Below are 19,227 nucleotides of genomic sequence, written 5' to 3'. Positions count from 1 at the left end.
CTGTCTTAATGCCCCAGTTGGGTCAGGTGCCTCCGGCATGAGATCCTAGAGTACCCCGGATGTCTCCACGACAATTCAGTGACTCTCCATATTCATTGTCCTTTTTAAACAATCAGTTGTTTGTTCTTTTTAGGCAATCAATCTGCCCTATGTATTTCCAACTTGCCCTGTGCCCAACATAGAGGAGGGGCCCCATACCATTTGTTGATTGATCAAATGAGTGAATGGCTGCTGGTTGGCTTTTTTGCATGACCTCACAAAGTCTTCACTAAACATTCAGGCTCTGAGCTGGCTCCTGAGCAGTCAGATCCTCTGGAAGAAATCCCTTCTCTGTGCGGAAAAGGACCCAGCTCTTGGCAGGGATTGTCTGATCCCTGATAACAGGGACCCTAAGAATTTCTGTCAGCCAGGATTTATGGCTATGGAGAAAAAGGAAGTTCTTTGTTTGCTTCTTCCAACCATTCTCCTGTAGATCAACTTAACTTTAATTAGCAAGTATAACAAATAAAGCACTGTGGGTGAATATAAGACCAGTATCATTAAAAAATATTTACAAGAGAACTATTACTTAGGGCCAAGTACTCTTCTATGCACTGAGAAGGAGCATAGAGAGCAAGAGAGACCCATGGATGCAAAGAACGTTTAGTGCTATTCTCAAGAAGATTATAAACTGGCAGGTGAAACGTCACCTCTACAGCTAATTATACCACATGGAAAACTAGAAGAGGTGCATTATAAACATCACATGGGAGCACATGGAAGGGAATTATTTATTCTGACTGTGGTCAATCATTCATTCGATTAATTGAATATCTGCATTACGATTCCTGTCCAAAAGATGCTTATGATGAGAGACAACCTGGCTGTCATTCAATGTCCATTTTCCCTCTTTCCTCTTTAGTAATTGAACCCCAGGGTTTTAGTTAAGCACACAGTCTCCCAGCTAAGGATTATATTTCCCTGACTCTGCAGTGAGGGGTAGCCAAATAATTAAGTTCTAGCCAAAAGGATGTAAGCAGATGTGAGGGGGGCACTCTCCAAGACACAGCCTCCACTTTCCTTCTCTTCCTGCTGCTGGCTGGAATACAGATGAAATGGTGAGAGCTGTAGCAGCTATCTTAGATTATAACAGAGCAATAAGATAGAAGAAGGCTAGGTCCCCAGGTTACTCTCTCCCACCTGGCCGTGTGCAGTTTCTCCTAACTGGCATCCCTGGATGCCAAGCCATTCCTTTTTCTCTCCAAGCCACTCCTCATGCTTCTACAGGATTTTTTAAAAGTTATGTTTCTTGATGAAAAGACTTTCAAATGTAGTCTGCATTCTTCAACCAGACACACAAGTTTCAATAATCTTTCTCTTCCCTACATTTCCAGTCTCATTCCCTGCCAAATTGTTCTGCATGCTTTCTGCTTGCAGTCAGCAAACCTCTGGCTCTCCAAAACACATAAGGCATGTCTTCTTCTTTTGGTCTTTCATGCACAGTTCAATGCCACCCCTAAGGAAGTCCTCTGAGTTGCCCAGTCAAGGACTCTGGTCAGGGTGCTCCAAGCTGTCACAGCTCATGGTTTGTTCCCTGTCGCAGCACATAGTTCACCCTTGGATTGTAGTTGGCTGTTTCCCTAATTGCTCTCCAGTAAAACTATAAGCCACTTAATTGAAGAAATCAGTTTTAGCCAATTTTCTTTATGTATATACATTTTTATTGAAGTATAGCATATGTAGAGAGAATTGTATAAATAATAAATGTACAGCCAGGTAAAATTTAATAAAGTGAACTTCCCACATAATCAGCACCCAGATCATGAAACAGAACTTTGATAATCCTCCCTCACAGAAACTCTCTTGTACTCTTTTTAGGTCAGCACCACCCAAAGGAAACTACTATCTTGACTTTTAACATCATAGATTAATTTTGCCTGTTTTTGAAGAAGGCAAAAGTAAACATAAGTTGAATCATATGGTTTATACTCTTTTTGTCTGGTTTCCTTTGCTTAACATGATGTGTGTGAGTTTCATCCATGTTGTTGCAGGTGGCTACAGTTCATTCACTCTTATTGCTATTTGGTTTTCATTGTATGATTATACCACAATGGATGTATCTATTCCACGATGGATGGGCCTTCCTCATTCTATGAAACTGATGCATACTTTCTCTTTTCCCAGTGTCAACCCAAACAATGAAATTAGTGCTGCTATGAGCACTTTTTTTTTTTTTTTTTTTTTTTTTTGAGGCAGAGTTTCACTCTTATTGCCCAGGCTGGAGCGCAATAGCACCATCTCGGCTCACCGCAACCTCCACCTCCTGGGTTCAAGCGATTCTGCTGCCTCAGCCTCCCGAGTAGCTGGGATTACAGGCGTGCACCACCACCCCCGGCTATTTTTTTATTTTTAGTGGATACGGGGCTTCTCCATGTTGGTCAGGTCAGTCTCAAACTCCCGACCTCAGGTGATCTGCCCACCTTGGCCTCCCAAAGTGCTGGGATTGCAGGCGTGAGCCACGGCACCTGGCCAAATATTCTTGTGCGTGTCTTCTGGTGAACATATGAGGATATTTCTGATGGGTATATACTAGGTGTGGAAATTCTGAGTCATGGGATAGGCATATGGCCAGATTTAGTAGATCTATTTATCCAGAGGAGTTGTGTTAATTTATATTCCCACTAGGAGTGCCTGAAAGCTCTGGCTGCTCCACATTTTCACCACCCCTAGTTAGCTGTCTATTCACTGCTCCCTTCTTCCACTTCCTTGCCCAGAACAAGGCAATACAGACAGTGAGAGTATCATGAATGTTTGTATAATGGTATATAGTTGAGTTGAACCATTGGAGGAGCAGAGGGAGGTAAAAATAATGAATGTTCAAACCCATACCGAGTGCTGAGTTCTTGACATGCTTCATACTATTTAATCACCATAATCACTCTCTACATTCTAAAATCCAGTGAAGCCCAATAAACTCCCAAATTAAGAAACTAAAGACCAGAAGGATTAGGGAACTTATGCAGAATCACCATCACTAAAGGTAGAGGTAGAAGCTGAGCCTCCAAAGTCCACTTGCTTTCCATTATATTCTGTTGCCTTCTGGCACTTACTACAATTTGCTGCTCCTATTCTTTAACTACTTAAACATACAGCTATATTTGCTAATGATTCAGCACCCAGCATCTGCCTTCTGATTGTGGTGTTTTTTTGATCCTGCTATTTTCATCCCAGCCTCAGAGGGAGTGACTCGGAGGGAAAGTGTCTGGCCAAAAAAGCACCTTCAGATGTTTCAGAAGGCTAAGATCTCAGCGATGCCCATGGGGATCTGATCTCTATCCAGGGGTGTCTGCATTCAGAATCTATAAACGACTCATTACATATGAATGTTGCATATAACTTCAAGAACATCTGTGCTAGAGGTAACACCTGTGGAGCCATTGCTTGCAGAACTTAAACTGCCCACCAGGGGACACCATTGCCTCCAGTTTCCCACTGTGGGAAAGAGGAAATTCCCCCAAACTCCTTGGGACTCCACTCCAAGCCTTTGTACTTGACTTTGAGCAATGATTCAGGTTTCTTTTTTCAGGTCAAGCCCTTTACCTTCCTATTTGGATGTTGACAGTTGGGGATGAACTGGAGACATTGAATCAATAGATTAAGGGCTCCAGGGATAGCTGCTGTTAGCAATGGTTTTTCAGTGTGGCAAATATTAATGATAACATTGGTGATGCTGGTGGCTATGAGATCAGTGGGATGCTTTACAATGCATTAATGTCCTCATCTCACTGCAACCTCTGCTTCCCAGACTCAAGCAACCCTCCCACTTCAGCCTCCCCGCCACACACATCCCCCTTCCCCCAGTAGCTGGGACCACAGGCATGCAGCACCACGCCTGGCTAATTTTTTTGTATTTTTGGTAGAGATGAGGTCTCACCATGTTGCCCAGGCTTAACTGCTGGCTTTGAAGGTAGAATATGTGAATGAGATTTTTTTTTAAGTCCTTTGCATTTCCATTGCCACGTCATAGAAGTAAAACACTGGAAAGGGGCTTTGACTGTGCCTGTGACATTGGGTTTCTTTTTTTTTAAGTACATGAGATAAATCAAGAATAGCAATTACCTCCACTTTTTTAATTGTTTAAAACATGTTAGCGTAAAAAAAAAATCCTATTTTTTAGGAGATCGAATTAAAACTGACCTACACATTGAGAGACATAGGTCAAAGTTCTGACTTGGTCACTGACATGTAATTTTTGATGAGTCATTTAGATTATCTGAACCTCAGTTTCTCCACTACTACAATGATACCTAAGGCCTTTATCACGCAATTCTGTGGATGTTTAAGTGGGAATGCTGCAATGTCTACTGTTCCTGGACATTCTCCTCTCTCTGCCATTCCCTGCTTCCATGCCTTCCAGCTTGTTCCCTATCTCCTTCTTTCCTCCCCCAGCCCCTCGAGAGGGGAAGGGAGCCTGGATAAATATATGAATGGATGAAAGGCTCTGTCCATGCCCAAAGCATTTCAGGCATCAGGGCGCTGCTGCAGGGTGGTCTCGGGCATCTGTCCTTCCTTCCCCACATGCCTGAGGTGGCCATTTCCCTTATGAGCTGTGAAAACATCAGGAGGGTCTTGCCTGCCTCCCTTCCTGGGAGCAACAGGGATGGGACTTGCCTCAGGCCAAATAGGAACTCCTGGCTGAGCAAATTCCTCCCCACCCAGTGGTCCAGCGTTGTGCTGTTTCAAATAATTTTCTGGAAAGTGTCCATCAGAGGAGCCGCAGTCAGAAGTCCAGGGAAAAAGCTGTTTGTTTTGTGAGGCAGCCTCTCCGTCCCGCAGGTCCTGTCCAGTCTCAAAGATCAGTAGAATCCTCTGGAGAGCCAAGCAGAAGCCTAGCCTACAGCCCCTCACCACAGGGATCTGCACCCACCCTGTGCCTGGAAATGGGCTCCATCACCTTCTCAGATGATCATCCACCTGGGAAGGAGTCATGTTGGGGCGCCACGAGGCTACAATAACCTGCTTCACTTTATGGTGGGCACTGTGCGGCAGGGAGTGGCAGAGGGAAGGTCTCAAATTGCTCAGGCAGGCAGCACAGGGTGGGAAGGTCAGAGCCTCCTCCCTTAGACAAACAACACCCGATGTATCTCCCAGGCGAGGGTCTTCGTTAAGCTATTGAACAGGCTCGGAAGGACCAAGGCCACCCAGTGAGAGGGCAGGGAAACTTCTGCCGACTCAGCCCTGCAGCCTGGGGCTCTCCAGAAGCCGGCAGCCATGGAGGGGTGAGGAAAGGTGACCAGCGCACTGTTAGCAAAATACTCTTGGATTCCTATTGCCCAGTAAATCCCCCCTGGTGGCTCACTTGGGCCATAGCATTGATGAGGGCTGTAAAGAGGTTGAGCTATTATCTGCTGCAAACGTTTCCCAAACCTTCATTTCTTGGTCTTACAGAAAGGCCTGCAGGGAGAGCTTGCACACACAGCTACAGAGTGGCAAGGTCAGATATTTTTAAAGGGTTCTGGGATGCAAGGGAAGAGGACTTTTGGCAGGTATAAGATAGGAAGCATGAATGGGTATGAGCATGAGATAAAGAGCACAGAAACACATGAGGTCTGGAGTCCCCAAGAGGAACGATGGAGACCATTGGATGAACCTATAGTGGCCTCTGCCTCCTCCTCATAAAGCCCCCTCCCTCCCTGGCTGAGCCGCTCAGAGCCCTCGGCTCTCACTACTCAAGAGAGAGAGGGTTCACTGGACCAGTAGCACAGGCATCACTTGAGAGTTTTTCAGAAGCACAGTCTTAGGGCCCTCCCAGATCTACCGAAGCAGAATCTACTTTTTTTTTTTTTTTTTTTTTTGGCTGGAGTGCAGAGACGTGATTGCTCTGCAACCTCTGCCTCCCAGGCTCGAGCGATCCTATCCTCTCAGCCTCCTGAGTAGTTGAGACTACAGGCACATGCCACCATGCCCAGCTAATTTTTTGTGTTTTTTGTAGAGATGGAGTATCGCCATGTTGCCCAAGCTGATCTCAAGCGATCCACCTGCCTCAGCCTCCTCAAGTGCTGAGATTACAGGTGTGAGACATCACGACTGGCCTCAGAATCTATATTTTAACAAGATCTTCAATGTGTGTAAGCGCTGCCCCAGCAGTTGGTCTCTTTACCCTCCCCTCTTGTGCCAGGTCTCTCATAACCTGCAGCTCTGCCCTCTGCCAACCACCAGCTGGAAAATAAAGGTCAGACTAATTCATGCCACTGTGTAAATGGTGGAGGATCACTTAGTGTGCCGCCAAACTCACATCACATTTTCATATTAACACATGACAATAATCTTAACCAAATGCCACAGGGAAAAATGTAGGGCCCGGAGCAAGACCAGTGGGGAGGGGCTGCCAGGGAACCACTTAGGAAAGGAAGTGGCCTGAGGGCAGTGTCATTTGCCTCTGTTTCCATTCTTCAATGACCTTGCCTATTGGGCTCCCTTGGGAAAAGAAAAAGAGAAGCAAGCCAGGAAATAGGGTCAACTAAGCTAGGAATTTTGGAGAAGCCGTGGAGGACTGCTGCAACCCTCGGGAAATCGTCCACAGTCCCGGCTGCCTTCCTCATTCTATGAAACTGATGCATACTTTCTCTTTTCCCAGTGTCAACCCAAACAATGAAACCCAGGCTGTCAAAGAGCCTGATCTGTTCTCAAAGCCATTTCCAAATAGCCAGGTCAACAGGTGTTTATGGAACACCTGCTATGTGCCCAGTGCATGGGGTCGCGGGGAAGGCACAGGCTTTGAAGCCAGGACAACCTGGGTTAACAGTGAGAACCTGGGCATGTTACCTTCATGTCTGAGCTTCCTTCTCTGCACAAAACAGTCCCCAGTGGGTTGTAGTGCTTATCGAATGTCTACGGTGAGCCTAGAGTGAGCACTCAACAGGTGTCAGTCTTCTCTCCCCTGTCCTGGTGTGGGACAGGAAGAGGAGAAGCCGAAACACAACCCTGGGCCTCAATAAGGTTTACAAGAAAACTGGTGCTATGGTTTGAATGTGTCCCCTCCAAGGTTCAAGTGTTGAAATTTCATAGCCAAGGTGATGGTATTAAGAGATGGGGCTTTAAGAGGTGATTAGGTCATGAGGGCTCCTCCCTCATGAATGGGATTAAGGCTCTTATGAAAGTGGCTTTACAAAGAGTTCAGCCTCTTGCCATGTGAGGACACAGTGTTCCTCCCCTCTGGAGGCTTCAACATAATGCACCACCTTGGAAGCAGAGAGCAGCTCTCACCAGACAACCGAACCTGCTGGCACCTTCATCTTGGACTTCACAGCCTCCAGAACTGTGAGAAAATAAATGTCTGCTCTTGATCAATTACCTAGTCTATGGTATTTTGTTATAGCAGCACAAACAGACTGAGACAACTGGTGAGCATCAAAAGATTAAATACTCTAAAGCAATGTAAGATTATGTGCCCAAATGAGCCACAGAGCCATCAATGAAGGCTGGAGAGGGCTACAAAGTCTTTTGGGTGGAAATTGAACCAGTGAATATAAACAAGAGACAGGAAATGTACATGCAGCTTGCAAAAAGGCCTAGGACTGATAGAACTGAGCATAACACGAGCGGGAATAGTGACAAACCAGTCGGGAGAGGCAGGGGAGAATGTCAGTAAGGAAGGGGAGGGAAGACAGGGAAGCTGAGGATTGTGACTAACTATCCAATCCTAAATCTGTGTAGCTGTCTGCTCGCCTAACCCATTCCTTTTCATTAAAACCACCATAAAGTCCCCTCTGTGTCCCAACTGACCCTGATGTTTCCCTGAGTGGCCCTGCAGTCTGTGCCCCTGCTTCTAGGGTATGTGAGTACAAAACCTTCTTCCAGGCTGGGTGCGGTGGCTCATGCCTGTAATCTCAGCACTTAGGGAGGCCAAGGCAGGCAGATTATTTGAGGTCAGGAGTTGGAGACGAGCCTGGCCAGCATGGGGTACTAAAAATACAAAAAAAAAATTAGCTAGGTGGGGTGGCGTGTGCCTGTAATCTCAGCTACTCAGGAGGCTGAGGCAGGAGAATCGCTTGAACCTGGGAGGTGAAGGTTGCAGTGAGCTGAGATTGCTCCATTGCACTCCAGACTTGGCAACAAGAGTAAAGCTCTGTCTCAAAATAAATAAATAAATAAATAACACCTTAATCCTTCATGACAGTCACTTCTGGGTCTGTGTGTCTTACCATACCTGATTAAAACAAACCCCAGATACATTTTCAAACACACATATAGGGGCCAATTCTATGGGCTCTGGTTGTACTTCCTACCCTGGAGGGTAGCAGTGGAGGCAGGTGGGGTGGGTGGAAGGATGGAGGGTGATGCAGTGGAGACATCCACGGGCCTAGAGGTTTAGGGACTCAACTTTGTTATAGTTCTTGTCATCTCTGTAAACTTAAGGCTCGTTCCTAGAAAAGCAAGACATTTTCTTAGATAATCCTGAGGTCCCTCCTAGCTCTTAGGTGGTTTCTAAAACATGTAATGGAGCAATGTAAAAATGTTTACGTTTAATATGAATTTGGGAGGAAAAAGGGATACAAAATTATATTTATCTTACCACTGAAGATAGCCAAAGACTGGAAGAAAATACACACACACACACACACACACACACACACACACACAGTTTTAATGAGGGGATGGGATCATGGGTCTAAAGAGATATTTATAACTTAAAAGGAAAAAAGGATCCAAAGTTCACATCTGCAGTCAAGGTTGAGCTGGTAGGGCCTCCTTCATCACTGCTGCTCTTTTACTAGTGCCCCTATATTAGTTTCTTAGTGCTGCTGTGGCAAATTACCATAAAGTTAGTGGCTTAAAACAATGCACATTTATTATGCTACAGTTCTGGAGATCAGAAGCCCACACTGGCCTATTGGGCTAATATCAAGGTGTCATCAGGGTTGTGTTCCTTCTGGTGGCTCTAGGAGAGAATCCACTTCTTTTCTTTCCCTGCTGCCCGCATCAGTTGGCTCCTGGCCTCCTTGCACCCTCAAAGCCAGCAAGGGCCAGTTGAGTCTTTCCCACAGTTGAGTCTTTCTAGCCTTGCTTCAGTTGTCATATCTTGTCTGACTCTGATTCTCTGGCCTCATACTTGTACTGATAAAGACCCCTGTGACACAACAGGCTCACTTGGATAATACAGAATAACCTTCCCATCTCAACATCAGCAGACCACCAAACCTAATTCCATCTGCAGCATTAACTTTCGCTGTCTATTTACATAGCACATTCACAGAATCTGGGGACTAGGGGTTGGCCATCGCTGGAAGGGGGTATTGTTCTGGGCTGCAGCCCCGAGTGTCTCCAGATTGCCTTGCACATTTTCACCCAGTTTAAACTGCATAAACATAGCAAGGGGAGGAGGACGAGCCTTCCACTGTGATTTGCCTGGGGGTCCTTTGGCCCCTTATGGATAATTCTGCTAGCCAGTGAGATGTCTCATAACAACTGGAGCTGGACATTGAGCCAGCAAGCATTTATGGAGCACCTTCTGTATGCCAAGAACTAAGCCAAACTTTAGGGATGGTACAAATATGAGGAGGATACAGTCCCTTCTGAGGGAGCTCATCGTCTCATAAAGAAGATGAGCCATCCACACCCCCAAATACAAAGCACAAGGGGAGAAAAGATGCAGTGAGGTGAGGCCGAGGACCGTGAGCTGCGGCCCCACTCACAGGCCTGAGGAGGGTGCGGTGGAGGAGGGCAGTCCAGGCTCAGCTCCAACTTGATATTTTTCATTTTTTAAAATTATTAACGAGTACAAGGAAATACACCCTGTTCCACTATCCTCCTGTCCCTCTCCCAACCTACTGTCTCCATCTCACTGAGCAGAGGTAACTACTCTATGGAAAAAAAGAATACATATGTATAAATCTTGTTCCTGATATATTCTGTATGTTAAAGTGTTCAAATGAAAACATTATATAGGTAACTTATAATGCTGTTTTATACAATGGGTTTTGTCTATAACACACTTTGCAGCTTGAACCAGTCCCTGACCAAATTGAAGATATGTTCCCAAGTCAATACATTGTGTATTTGTGCACTTCTAGGGCACATTGCCAAACACAGAATAGCTGTGTCAAAGGATATGCTCAGTTTTAATTTTGACAAATATTCCCAAGTTATCATCCAAAAACAGTCATGCATCCTTAGGGACAAGAATATGTTCTGAGAGATGCAATGTTAGGCAATTTCATTGCTGTACAAACATCATAGAGCTACTTACACAAACTTAGATGGATATAGTCTACTACACACCTAGGCTACATGGTATGCCCTATTGCTCCTAGGCTACAAACCTGTACAGCATGTTACTGTACTGAATACTGTAGGCAAAGGTAGTACAATGGTAAGAATTTGTGCATGTAAACATATCTAAACATAAAAAGGTACAGTAAAAATACAGTATCATAACCTTATGGAACCACCATCATATATGCTGTCTGTCACTGACCAAACGTCACGATGCAGTGCATGGCTGTATGAGAGCAGCTGTTCCACCACACTCTCACTTACACTGGACATTATCCATTTTTTCTAACCTTTGTCAATCTGAAAGGTGGAAAAGGCTTGTCTCAATGTGATTTTGATTTGCATTCCTTCACCGATGAAGTGTAGTTAAAATATTTTTTTTCACGTGCTTGTTTGTGTTTTACATCTTTGAGCTGTCTGGAATTTATTTTGTCATAAGAATAGGACTTTATATTTTCCAAATGGCAGCACTTGTTATTAAATAATTCACACTCAACTCTCAATTTTAAAAATGAAAGGAGGCCATCTCAATCTAAACTTCACACTATATACAAAAATTAATTCTGAATGAATCATGGATTTAAGAGTAAAGCATAAAACTTTTAGAAGATAACATAGGAGCAAATCTTCAGTATTAGGACTAAGCAAAGAGTTCTTAGGCAGGACATCAAAATCACATTCTGTAAAATTCAAAAATTCATAAATTGATCTTCAACAGAATTAAAATCCTTTGTTCTGTTGAAGATCCTGTTAGAGGGATGGAAACACAAGCTACAGACTGGGAGATAATATTTGCAAATCACCTACCAAACAAAGACTTACATACAGCAATATATAAAGAACTATCACAACTCAATGGTTAAAAAAAAGAAAGAAAGAAAAATTCAATTATAATATGAGCAAAAGGTTTGAACAGATGTTTCACCAAAGAGGAAATATGGATGGCAAACAAGCACATGTCAAGGTATTCAACATCCCTAGGCATTTGTGAAATGCAAATTAAAAATTTAAACCACAGTAAGGCCAGGCACAGTGGCTCACACCTGTAATCTCAGCACTTTGGGAGGTGGAGGCAGAAGGATTGTTTGAGCCCAGGGCTTTGAGACCAGCCTGGGCAACAAGGTGAAACCTTATCTTTACAAAAACTACAAAAATTAGCTGGACAGGGTGGCACACACCTATAGTCCCAGCTACTAAGGAGGCTGAGGTGGGAGAATCTCTTGAGCCCAGGAGGTTGAAGTTGCAGTGAGCCATGGTCTCTCCACTGCACTCCAGACTGGGCAACAGAGCAAGACCCTATCTCTAAATAAATAAATACATAACGTCTGTAGTCTAGTTAACTGTAACGTCCCAATGTAAATTTCCTGTTTTCTACATTGTCCTACAGTTGTATAAGATGTCATTGGAGGACACTGGAGGTATTATTTTTGCAACTTCCTGTGAATCTACAACGATTCAAAAGAAAACATTCAAGAACGTTCTAATATAAAGAGACTGAAAAGATGAGAGAAGAAAACCAGCTTTGCCAAAGTCTTTCCCATTGCACAGGTAGTTTTCTTTGGCGGTCGCTTTATCGGCAATAACCTATTAACTTTCTTTCCTCCAGAAACACATGACACACCATCCTTTTGAAAAGTTGCCAGTCGAATGGAAGGCGTCTTAGACCAGCACAGACAAAAAAGTTGCATTAAAAAAATGGTTCTAAAAAACATCAGCCTACCCTTTTTCCAGATTACCAACTGTTACCATTTAACCCATTGGCTTTATGGTGTGGGATCCATCTATCTGCATCCTTGTTTCAGAACCATTTGATGTAATTTCCATAGATCTTGTGCCTTTGCTCCTACTTAACTTCAGTGTTTATTTCCTAAAAATATTCTCTTATACACTGACAGTACAGTGTGCAATTTCAGTAAATTTAACATTAATTCAATACTTCCATCATCGGCCTGACGCTGAGACTCACACCTGTAGTCCTAGCACTTTGAGAGGCCAAGGCAGGAGGATCACTTGAATCCAGGAAATCGAGGCTGCAGTGAGCTATGATGGCATCACTGCACTCCAGCCTGGGCGGCAGAGGGAGACCCTGCCCGTAAAAAAAGAAGAGAAAAGACAAGGAAAGAAAATACTTCCATCATCTCTGTTCCACTTTCATCTGTTGTCACGGTACCGTCCAGTCCAGTCACAGTACCGGTTGGACCAATTTGGCTAACCCATTGTTTAGCCAATGGGTTAAATGTTAACAGTTGGTAATCTGGGAAAAGAGTATGCTGATGTTCTTCTGAATTACTTTTTTAAATGCAGTTTTTGCGTCTGTCCTGGCCTAAAACGCCTTCCATCCGTCTGGAAACTTTTCAAAAGGATAGTATGTCATGTGTCTGGGGAGGAAGGAAAGTTAACAGGTTATTGCGGATAAAGGAACCACCAAAGAAAACCACTCGTGCAGCAGGAAAAGGCTTTGGCAAAGGTGGTTTCCTTCTTTCAGCCTGGGGTCTGGCTGCATCTACTTGTCATGCCTCTTTGAGATCGTAGATATTGCAGATCTGAGTTTGCCACCGTCTCTCCCAGAGACAGAGAACCCAGAACTCTTACGGTACCGCGCGGCTGCAGTGACTGCGTGCTCATCCGCTGTGATTGGCTCTGAAGGTCCTGAAGAGCTAACTGGAGTGTTTGTCTTGGTCATCCCATCCCCAGGAGCTTCTCAACTTCTCTTGCGGGTGGGTTGGGGCAGAGGAGCCCCGCTTTGGGGTGCGCTCCCGGCCTGGGAAAACGGCTCAGGGCGGAGGGAGGAGAGCTGGGGAAGGAGAGGAAATTGGGGAAGGAGAGGGAATTGGGGAAGGGGAGGGAATTGGGGAAGGCGAGGGAATTGGGGAAGGAATCCCCTAGGGAGGAGCGGAGCGGTGCAGTGCTCAGGGCTCGCAGTTCCGCTGGGTCACCTGGGGCTCAGGGCGGCCAATCCGCGGCGTGGCCCGTCCCGCGGCCAATGGGAGGGCGGCGCGGCCCGCTCCCCTGGGCTATAAGCCAGCCTCGAGGCGGAAAGTGAAAGCGGTGCGGGCCGGGCGGGCGTAGTCGGGCCAAAGCCGGGCAGCCGGGCAGCCGGGATGCTCAGGGCTCCGGAGCCGCGGCCCGGGGAGGCGAAAGCGGAGGAGGCCGCGCCGCCGACCCCGTCCAAGCCGCTCACGTCCTTCCTCATCCAGGACATCCTGCGGGACGGCGCGCAGCGGCAAGGCGGCCACACGAGCAGCCCGAGACAGCGCGACCCGGTGCCGGAGCCAGAGCCAGAGCCAGAGCCAGAGGGAGGACGCGGCCGCGTCGGGGCGCAGAACGACCAGCTGAGCCCCGGGCCCCGCGCCGCGCCGGAGGAGGCCGAGACGCTGGCGGAGACCGAGCCAGGTAAGCGGCGAGGCCGGGGCCGGGGGGCAGCCCAAGGCGGACCCCCCAGAGCTCGGGGTGCAGGGACGCGGGGCCCCGCGGCGACAGGCAGAGGGACCTTCCCGCCTCCGCAGCCACTCGCGCGCCCCCGGAATGAACCCTGAGCCCCAGCGTCAGGGCGGCGCAGGATTCTGACACCGCAGGACTCGCCCGGCTCCGTGCCCTCCGCCCCCCGGGGCTCAGAAGCAGGCGCGACCGCAGCGCCACCGCCCTCCACGGTCCCAGGAGCGGATCCCGCCCCGCGCCACCCGCGATCGGCGCCAGCCCCCCGGTAGTTACGAGAACTAATAATAACTTATTAACAGTGACAAAGCAGGGGTTGACCAGCAAAGCCTCCGTGTTCTTCCCAATCCCGTGGGCAGTAAAGCGATACATTTGGGGTTCCCTGCGGTGTCCAGGAGAGAGAGTCCACTTCTTTTCTTTCCTGTCACTTCTGATGAGGCGACCGAACGCCTCGTTTAGCGAAGAGGGAATTAAAGCCCAGAATGAGCCTGCCTCTGCGTCCCCAGTGGCACAAGCCCTCTCTTGCCCACCTGGATCCTAACACCGGATGTCTTTTGGTCCGGCCTTCCCGGGTATCTTGTTCCATGGCATTTTCCCGGCCTCCCTCTCCCGCCTCTCCTCAGCACACAGATCCAGAATCCCCATCTAATTCTTCTAGACAGTAGGGAGAAAGTTCAACCACGAAACGCCTCTAACTTTGGGTTCTTGATGATTCTTAGAAAATGAATGCGTAACAAACATATTTACTCACTCTTCACTCCGGAGAGCTCCTTAGTCATGTGAAAAAAGTGAAATGTATCCACGATGACAGTGGGCTGTTTGTTCACTCACTAAAGAGATAAGGGTGGATTGAATTCTGTTCTCTTCCCTGCTAACATGTAACTTTTGTCTTCCCATCCCTCCTTCCCGGCTCTCCTTTCCAGAAAGGCACTTGGGGTCTTATCTGTTGGACTGTGAAAACACTTCAGGCGCCCTTCCAAGGCTTCCCCAAACCACTAAGCAGCCGCAGAAGCGCTCCCGAGCTGCCTTCTCCCACACTCAGGTGATCGAGTTGGAGAGGAAGTTCAGCCATCAGAAGTACCTGTCGGCCCCTGAACGGGCCCACCTGGCCAAGAACCTCAAGCTCACGGAGACCCAAGTGAAGATATGGTTCCAGAACAGACGCTATAAGACTAAGCGAAAGCAGCTCTCCTCGGAGCTGGGAGACTTGGAGAAGCATTCCTCTTTGCCGGCCCTGAAAGAGGAGGCCTTCTCCCGGGCCTCCCTGGTCTCCGTGTATAACAGCTATCCTTACTACCCATACCTGTACTGCGTGGGCAGCTGGAGCCCAGCTTTTTGGTAATGCTAACTCAGGTGACAACCATGTATGATCAAAAACTGCCTTCCCCTTTTATGAAAAGCACAAGGGGCCAAGGTCAGGGAGCAAGAGGTGTGCACACCAAAGCTATTGGAGATTTGCGTGGAAATCTCAGATTCTTCACTGGTGAGACAATGAAACAACAGAGACAGTGAAAGTTTTAATATCTAAGTCGTTCCCCCACTGCATACTGTAGGTCATTTTTTCGCTTCTGGCTACCTGTTTGAAGGGGAGAGAGGGAAAATCAAGTGCTATTTCCAGCACTTTGTATGATTTTGGATGAGCTGTACACCTGAGGATTCTGTTCTACAACTCCATCCTCCTGTGTCACTGAATATCAACTCTGAAAGAGCAAACCTAACGAGAGAAAGGACAACCAGGATGAGGATGTCACCAGCTGAATTAAACTTAAGTCCAGAAGCCTCCTGTTGGCCTTGGAATATGGCCAAGGCTCTCTCTGTCCCTGTAAAAGAGAGAGGCAAATAGAGAGTCTCCAAGAGAACGCCCTCATGCTTAGCACACATTTGCATGGGAGGGGGAGATGGGTGGGAGGAGATGAAAATGTCAGCTTCTTCTTATTCTTTTCTATTCCTTTTAAAATGGTATGCCAACTTAAGTATTTACAGGGTGGCCCAAATAGAACAAGATGCACTCGCTGTGATTTTAAGACAAGCTGTATAAACAGAACTCCACTGCAAGAGGGGAGGCTGGGCCAGGAGAATCTCTGCTTGTCCAAGACAGGGGCCTAAGGAAGGTCTCCACACTGCTGCTAGGGGCTGTTGTGTTTTTTTATTAGCAGAAAGTGGAAAGGCCTCTTCTCAACTTTTTTCCCTTGGGCTGGAGAATTTAGAATCAGAAGTTTCCTGGAGTTTTCAGGCTATCATATATACTGTATCCTGAGAGGCAGCATAATTCTTCCTTCCCTCCTTTTAAAATTTTGTGTTCCTTTTTGCAGCAATTACCCACTGAAGGGCTTTATTTTAGTCCAGATTTTTAGTCTGGCTGCACCTAACTTATGCCTCGCTTATTTAGCCCGAGATCTGGTCTTTTTTTTTTTTTTTTTTTTTTCTTTTTTTTTTTCCTCTCCCCAAAGCTTTATCTGTCTTGACTTTTTAAAAAGTTTGGGGGCAGATTTGAATTGGCTAAAAGACATGCATTTTTAAAACTAGCAACTCTTATTTCTTTCCTTTAAAAATATATAGCATTAAATCCCAAATCCTGTTTAAAGACCTGACAGCTTGAGAAGGTCACTGCTGCATTTATAGGACCTTCTGGTAGTTCTGCTGTTACGTTTGAAGTCTGACAATCCTTGAGAATCTTTGCATGCAGAGGAGGTAAGAGGTATTGGATTTTCGTAGAGAAGGAAGAACACAGCGCAGAATGAAGGGCCAGGCTTACTGGGCTCATGGGCGGGACATGGAAAAGAAGGCAGCCTAGGCCCTGGGGAGTCCAGTCCACTCAGCAAGCAAGGGACTGAGTGAGCCTTTTGCAGGAAAAGGCTAAGAAAAAGGAAACCCATTCTAAAACACAACAAGAAACTGTCCAAATGCTTTGGGAACTGTGTTTATTGTCTATAATGGGTCCCCAAAATGGGTAACCTAGACTTCAGAGAGAATGAGCAGAGAGCAAAGGAGAAATCTGGCTGTCCTTCCATTTTCATTCTGTTATCTCAGGTGACCTGGTAGAGGGGAGACATTAGAAAAAAATGAAACAACAAAACAATTACTAATGAGGTACGCTGAGGCCTGGGAGTCTCTTGATTCCACTACTTAATTCCGTTTAGTGAGAAACCTTTCAATTTTCTTTTATTGAAAGGGCCAATTTACTGTTGGTGGCAAAATTGCCAACATAAGTTGATAGAAAGTTGGCCAGTTTCACCCCATTTTTTGTGGTTTGGGCTCCACATTGCAATGTTCAATGCCACGTGCTGCTAACACCCACCGGAGTACTAGCCAGCACAAAAGGCAGGGTAGCCTGAATTGCTTTCTGCTCTTTACATTTCTTTTAAAATAAGCATTTAGTGCTCAGTCCCTACTGAGTACTCTTTCTCTCCCCTCCTCTGAATTTAATTCTTTCAACTTGCAATTTGCAAGGATTACACATTTCACTGTGATGTATATTGTGTTGCAAAAAAAGTGTCTTGGTTTAAAATTACTTGGTTTGTGAATCCATCTTGCTTTTTCCCCATTGGAACTAGTCATTAACCCATCTCTGAACTGGTTGAAAAACATTTGAAGAGCTAGTCTATCAGCATCTGACAGGTGAACTGGATGGTTCTCAGAACCATTTCACCCAGACAGCCTGTTTCTATCCTGTTTAATAAATTAGTTTGGGTTCTCTACATGCATAACAAACCCTGCTCCAATCTGTAACATAAAAGTCTGTGACTTGAAGTTTAGTCAGCACCCCCACCAAACTTTATTTTTCTATGTGTTTTTTGCAACATATGAGTGTTTTGAAAATAAAGTATCCATGTCTTTATTAGATGTATCTGTGTGTGATTTTCAGTTTCCTAAAAACTACATGCTGTGTAACTTAGATATTTCTAATTACCATATCCTCTTGCCCTCGTCCACCTAACACACCAATTGCAACCTATGGTGATCAAAAGCCTCAGCCTACCCAGTAGCTGGTGACGGCCATCCTTTTATAAATGCATTGTCCTTCATTCCTGTTAAGTCATGGGGAGAGGAAGGCCTTTTCTCTCTTCAGTCTAATAATCAACTGTTCCACTATTCACAATAGCAACATCATGGGCTGAACCTATGTGTCCATCAACAGATAATTAGATTTTAAAATGTGGTGCATATATACCATGGAATACATATGCAACCATCAAAAATAATGAAATCACATCTTTTGCAGCAATATGGATGGAACTATAGGCCATTATCATAAGTGAAATGACTCAGAGACAGAAAGTCAGAAACTGCATGTTCTCATTTGGAAATGGGAGCTAAACGATGGGTGCCCATGGACATACAGACTGAAATAAGAGACACTGGAGGCTCCAAAATGTTGGAGGGTGGGAGGAAAGTGAGGGATGAAAAATGACTGGGTACAGTGTTCACTATTTGGGCAATGGGTACTAAAATTCCAGGCTTCACTACTGTGCAGTAGATCCATGCTACACAACTGCACTTGTACCCCCGATCCTATAAAAATAAAAATAAAAACATTTAAATAATCACCTACTCCAGCCAAAGAATGCCTTTTGTTAAAAAAAAAAAGATAACCAAGTATTTACTTACATTTCTTGAAGATCTTAAAGGGAACACAAAGACTACAGCAATCCTTCTTTAAAAGTTCCCCTTTGGCCAGGCACGGTGGCTCATGCCTGTAATCCCAGCACTTTGGGAGACCAAGGCGGGCAGATCACCTGAGGTCAGGAGTTTGAGACCAGCCTGGCCAACATGGTGAAACCCTGTCTCTACTAAAAATACAAAAATTAGCTGGGTGTAGTGGCATGCACCTGTAATCCCAGCTACTCCAGAGGCTGAGACAGGAGAATTGCTTGAACCCAGGAGGCGGAGGTTGCAGTCAGTCGAGATTACGCCACTGCGCTCCAGCCTGGGCAACAGAGCAAGACTCTGTCTCAAAAAAAAAAAAATCCCCTTTTATGTTCCCCTAGCCCCTCACACTATAACTTCCCTGGCTCCCGCATCTCCCAAAAAACGTCACCTTCATCCAGAGCTGACAGAACTCTTGCAAGTGACGCCTTTGAACTGGAATCACAAGTATGAAAAATAGATTTTGTTAATGTGTTAAAATAAAACATAAACAACACATCCTTCATCTCCCTGCACTTAAACCTTCATTAAATCCCACAAGAGGAGAATCCCATGCACCTGATTACCTTCAAGAATTGATGGTTTCTTCCTCCCTCCTTCAAGGAAATAGAAGCTTAAAGAGTCAGATGCTTACTCTAAAGAAAATATATCATAATTTCAAACTTTGCTCTAATCCTTTAAGCACATGTACACACAGGTGGGGCTTCTCTTGGCATGCCCACATCATAAGATTTACCTCTTTGCACAAATCTGTAACCGTCCTCCCCTCCCCTGGAAGGCCATGAGCTCTCAAATTACAAAGACACTTGCAGTCAATTAACAGAGGTAGATTTTAACACAGTGAAATCCTGTCTCTACTAAAAATACAAAAAAATTAGCCAGGCATGGTGG

General features: G+C 45.7%; 1 protein-coding gene across 1 annotated transcript; it reads left to right on the top strand.

The window, feature by feature from the left end:
* The first annotated feature begins 13,257 nt into the window (after nt 1–13,257).
* On the top strand, nt 13,258–17,532 carry NKX3-1 (NK3 homeobox 1). The gene is made up of 2 exons (XM_002818908.5): nt 13,258–13,647; nt 14,613–17,532. The coding sequence occupies exons 1-2, from the start codon at nt 13,356–13,358 to the stop codon at nt 15,029–15,031; spliced, it is 711 nt and encodes a 236-aa protein (XP_002818954.1). The 5' UTR covers nt 13,258–13,355; the 3' UTR covers nt 15,032–17,532.
* The last annotated feature ends 1,695 nt before the right edge of the window (nt 17,533–19,227 follow it).

This window comes from Pongo abelii, chromosome 7 (assembly GCF_028885655.2).
Source record: "Pongo abelii isolate AG06213 chromosome 7, NHGRI_mPonAbe1-v2.0_pri, whole genome shotgun sequence".
In the NCBI taxonomy this organism is placed as follows: Eukaryota; Metazoa; Chordata; class Mammalia; order Primates; family Hominidae; genus Pongo; species Pongo abelii.
This window is presented reverse-complemented; position numbering and strand designations above follow the sequence as displayed.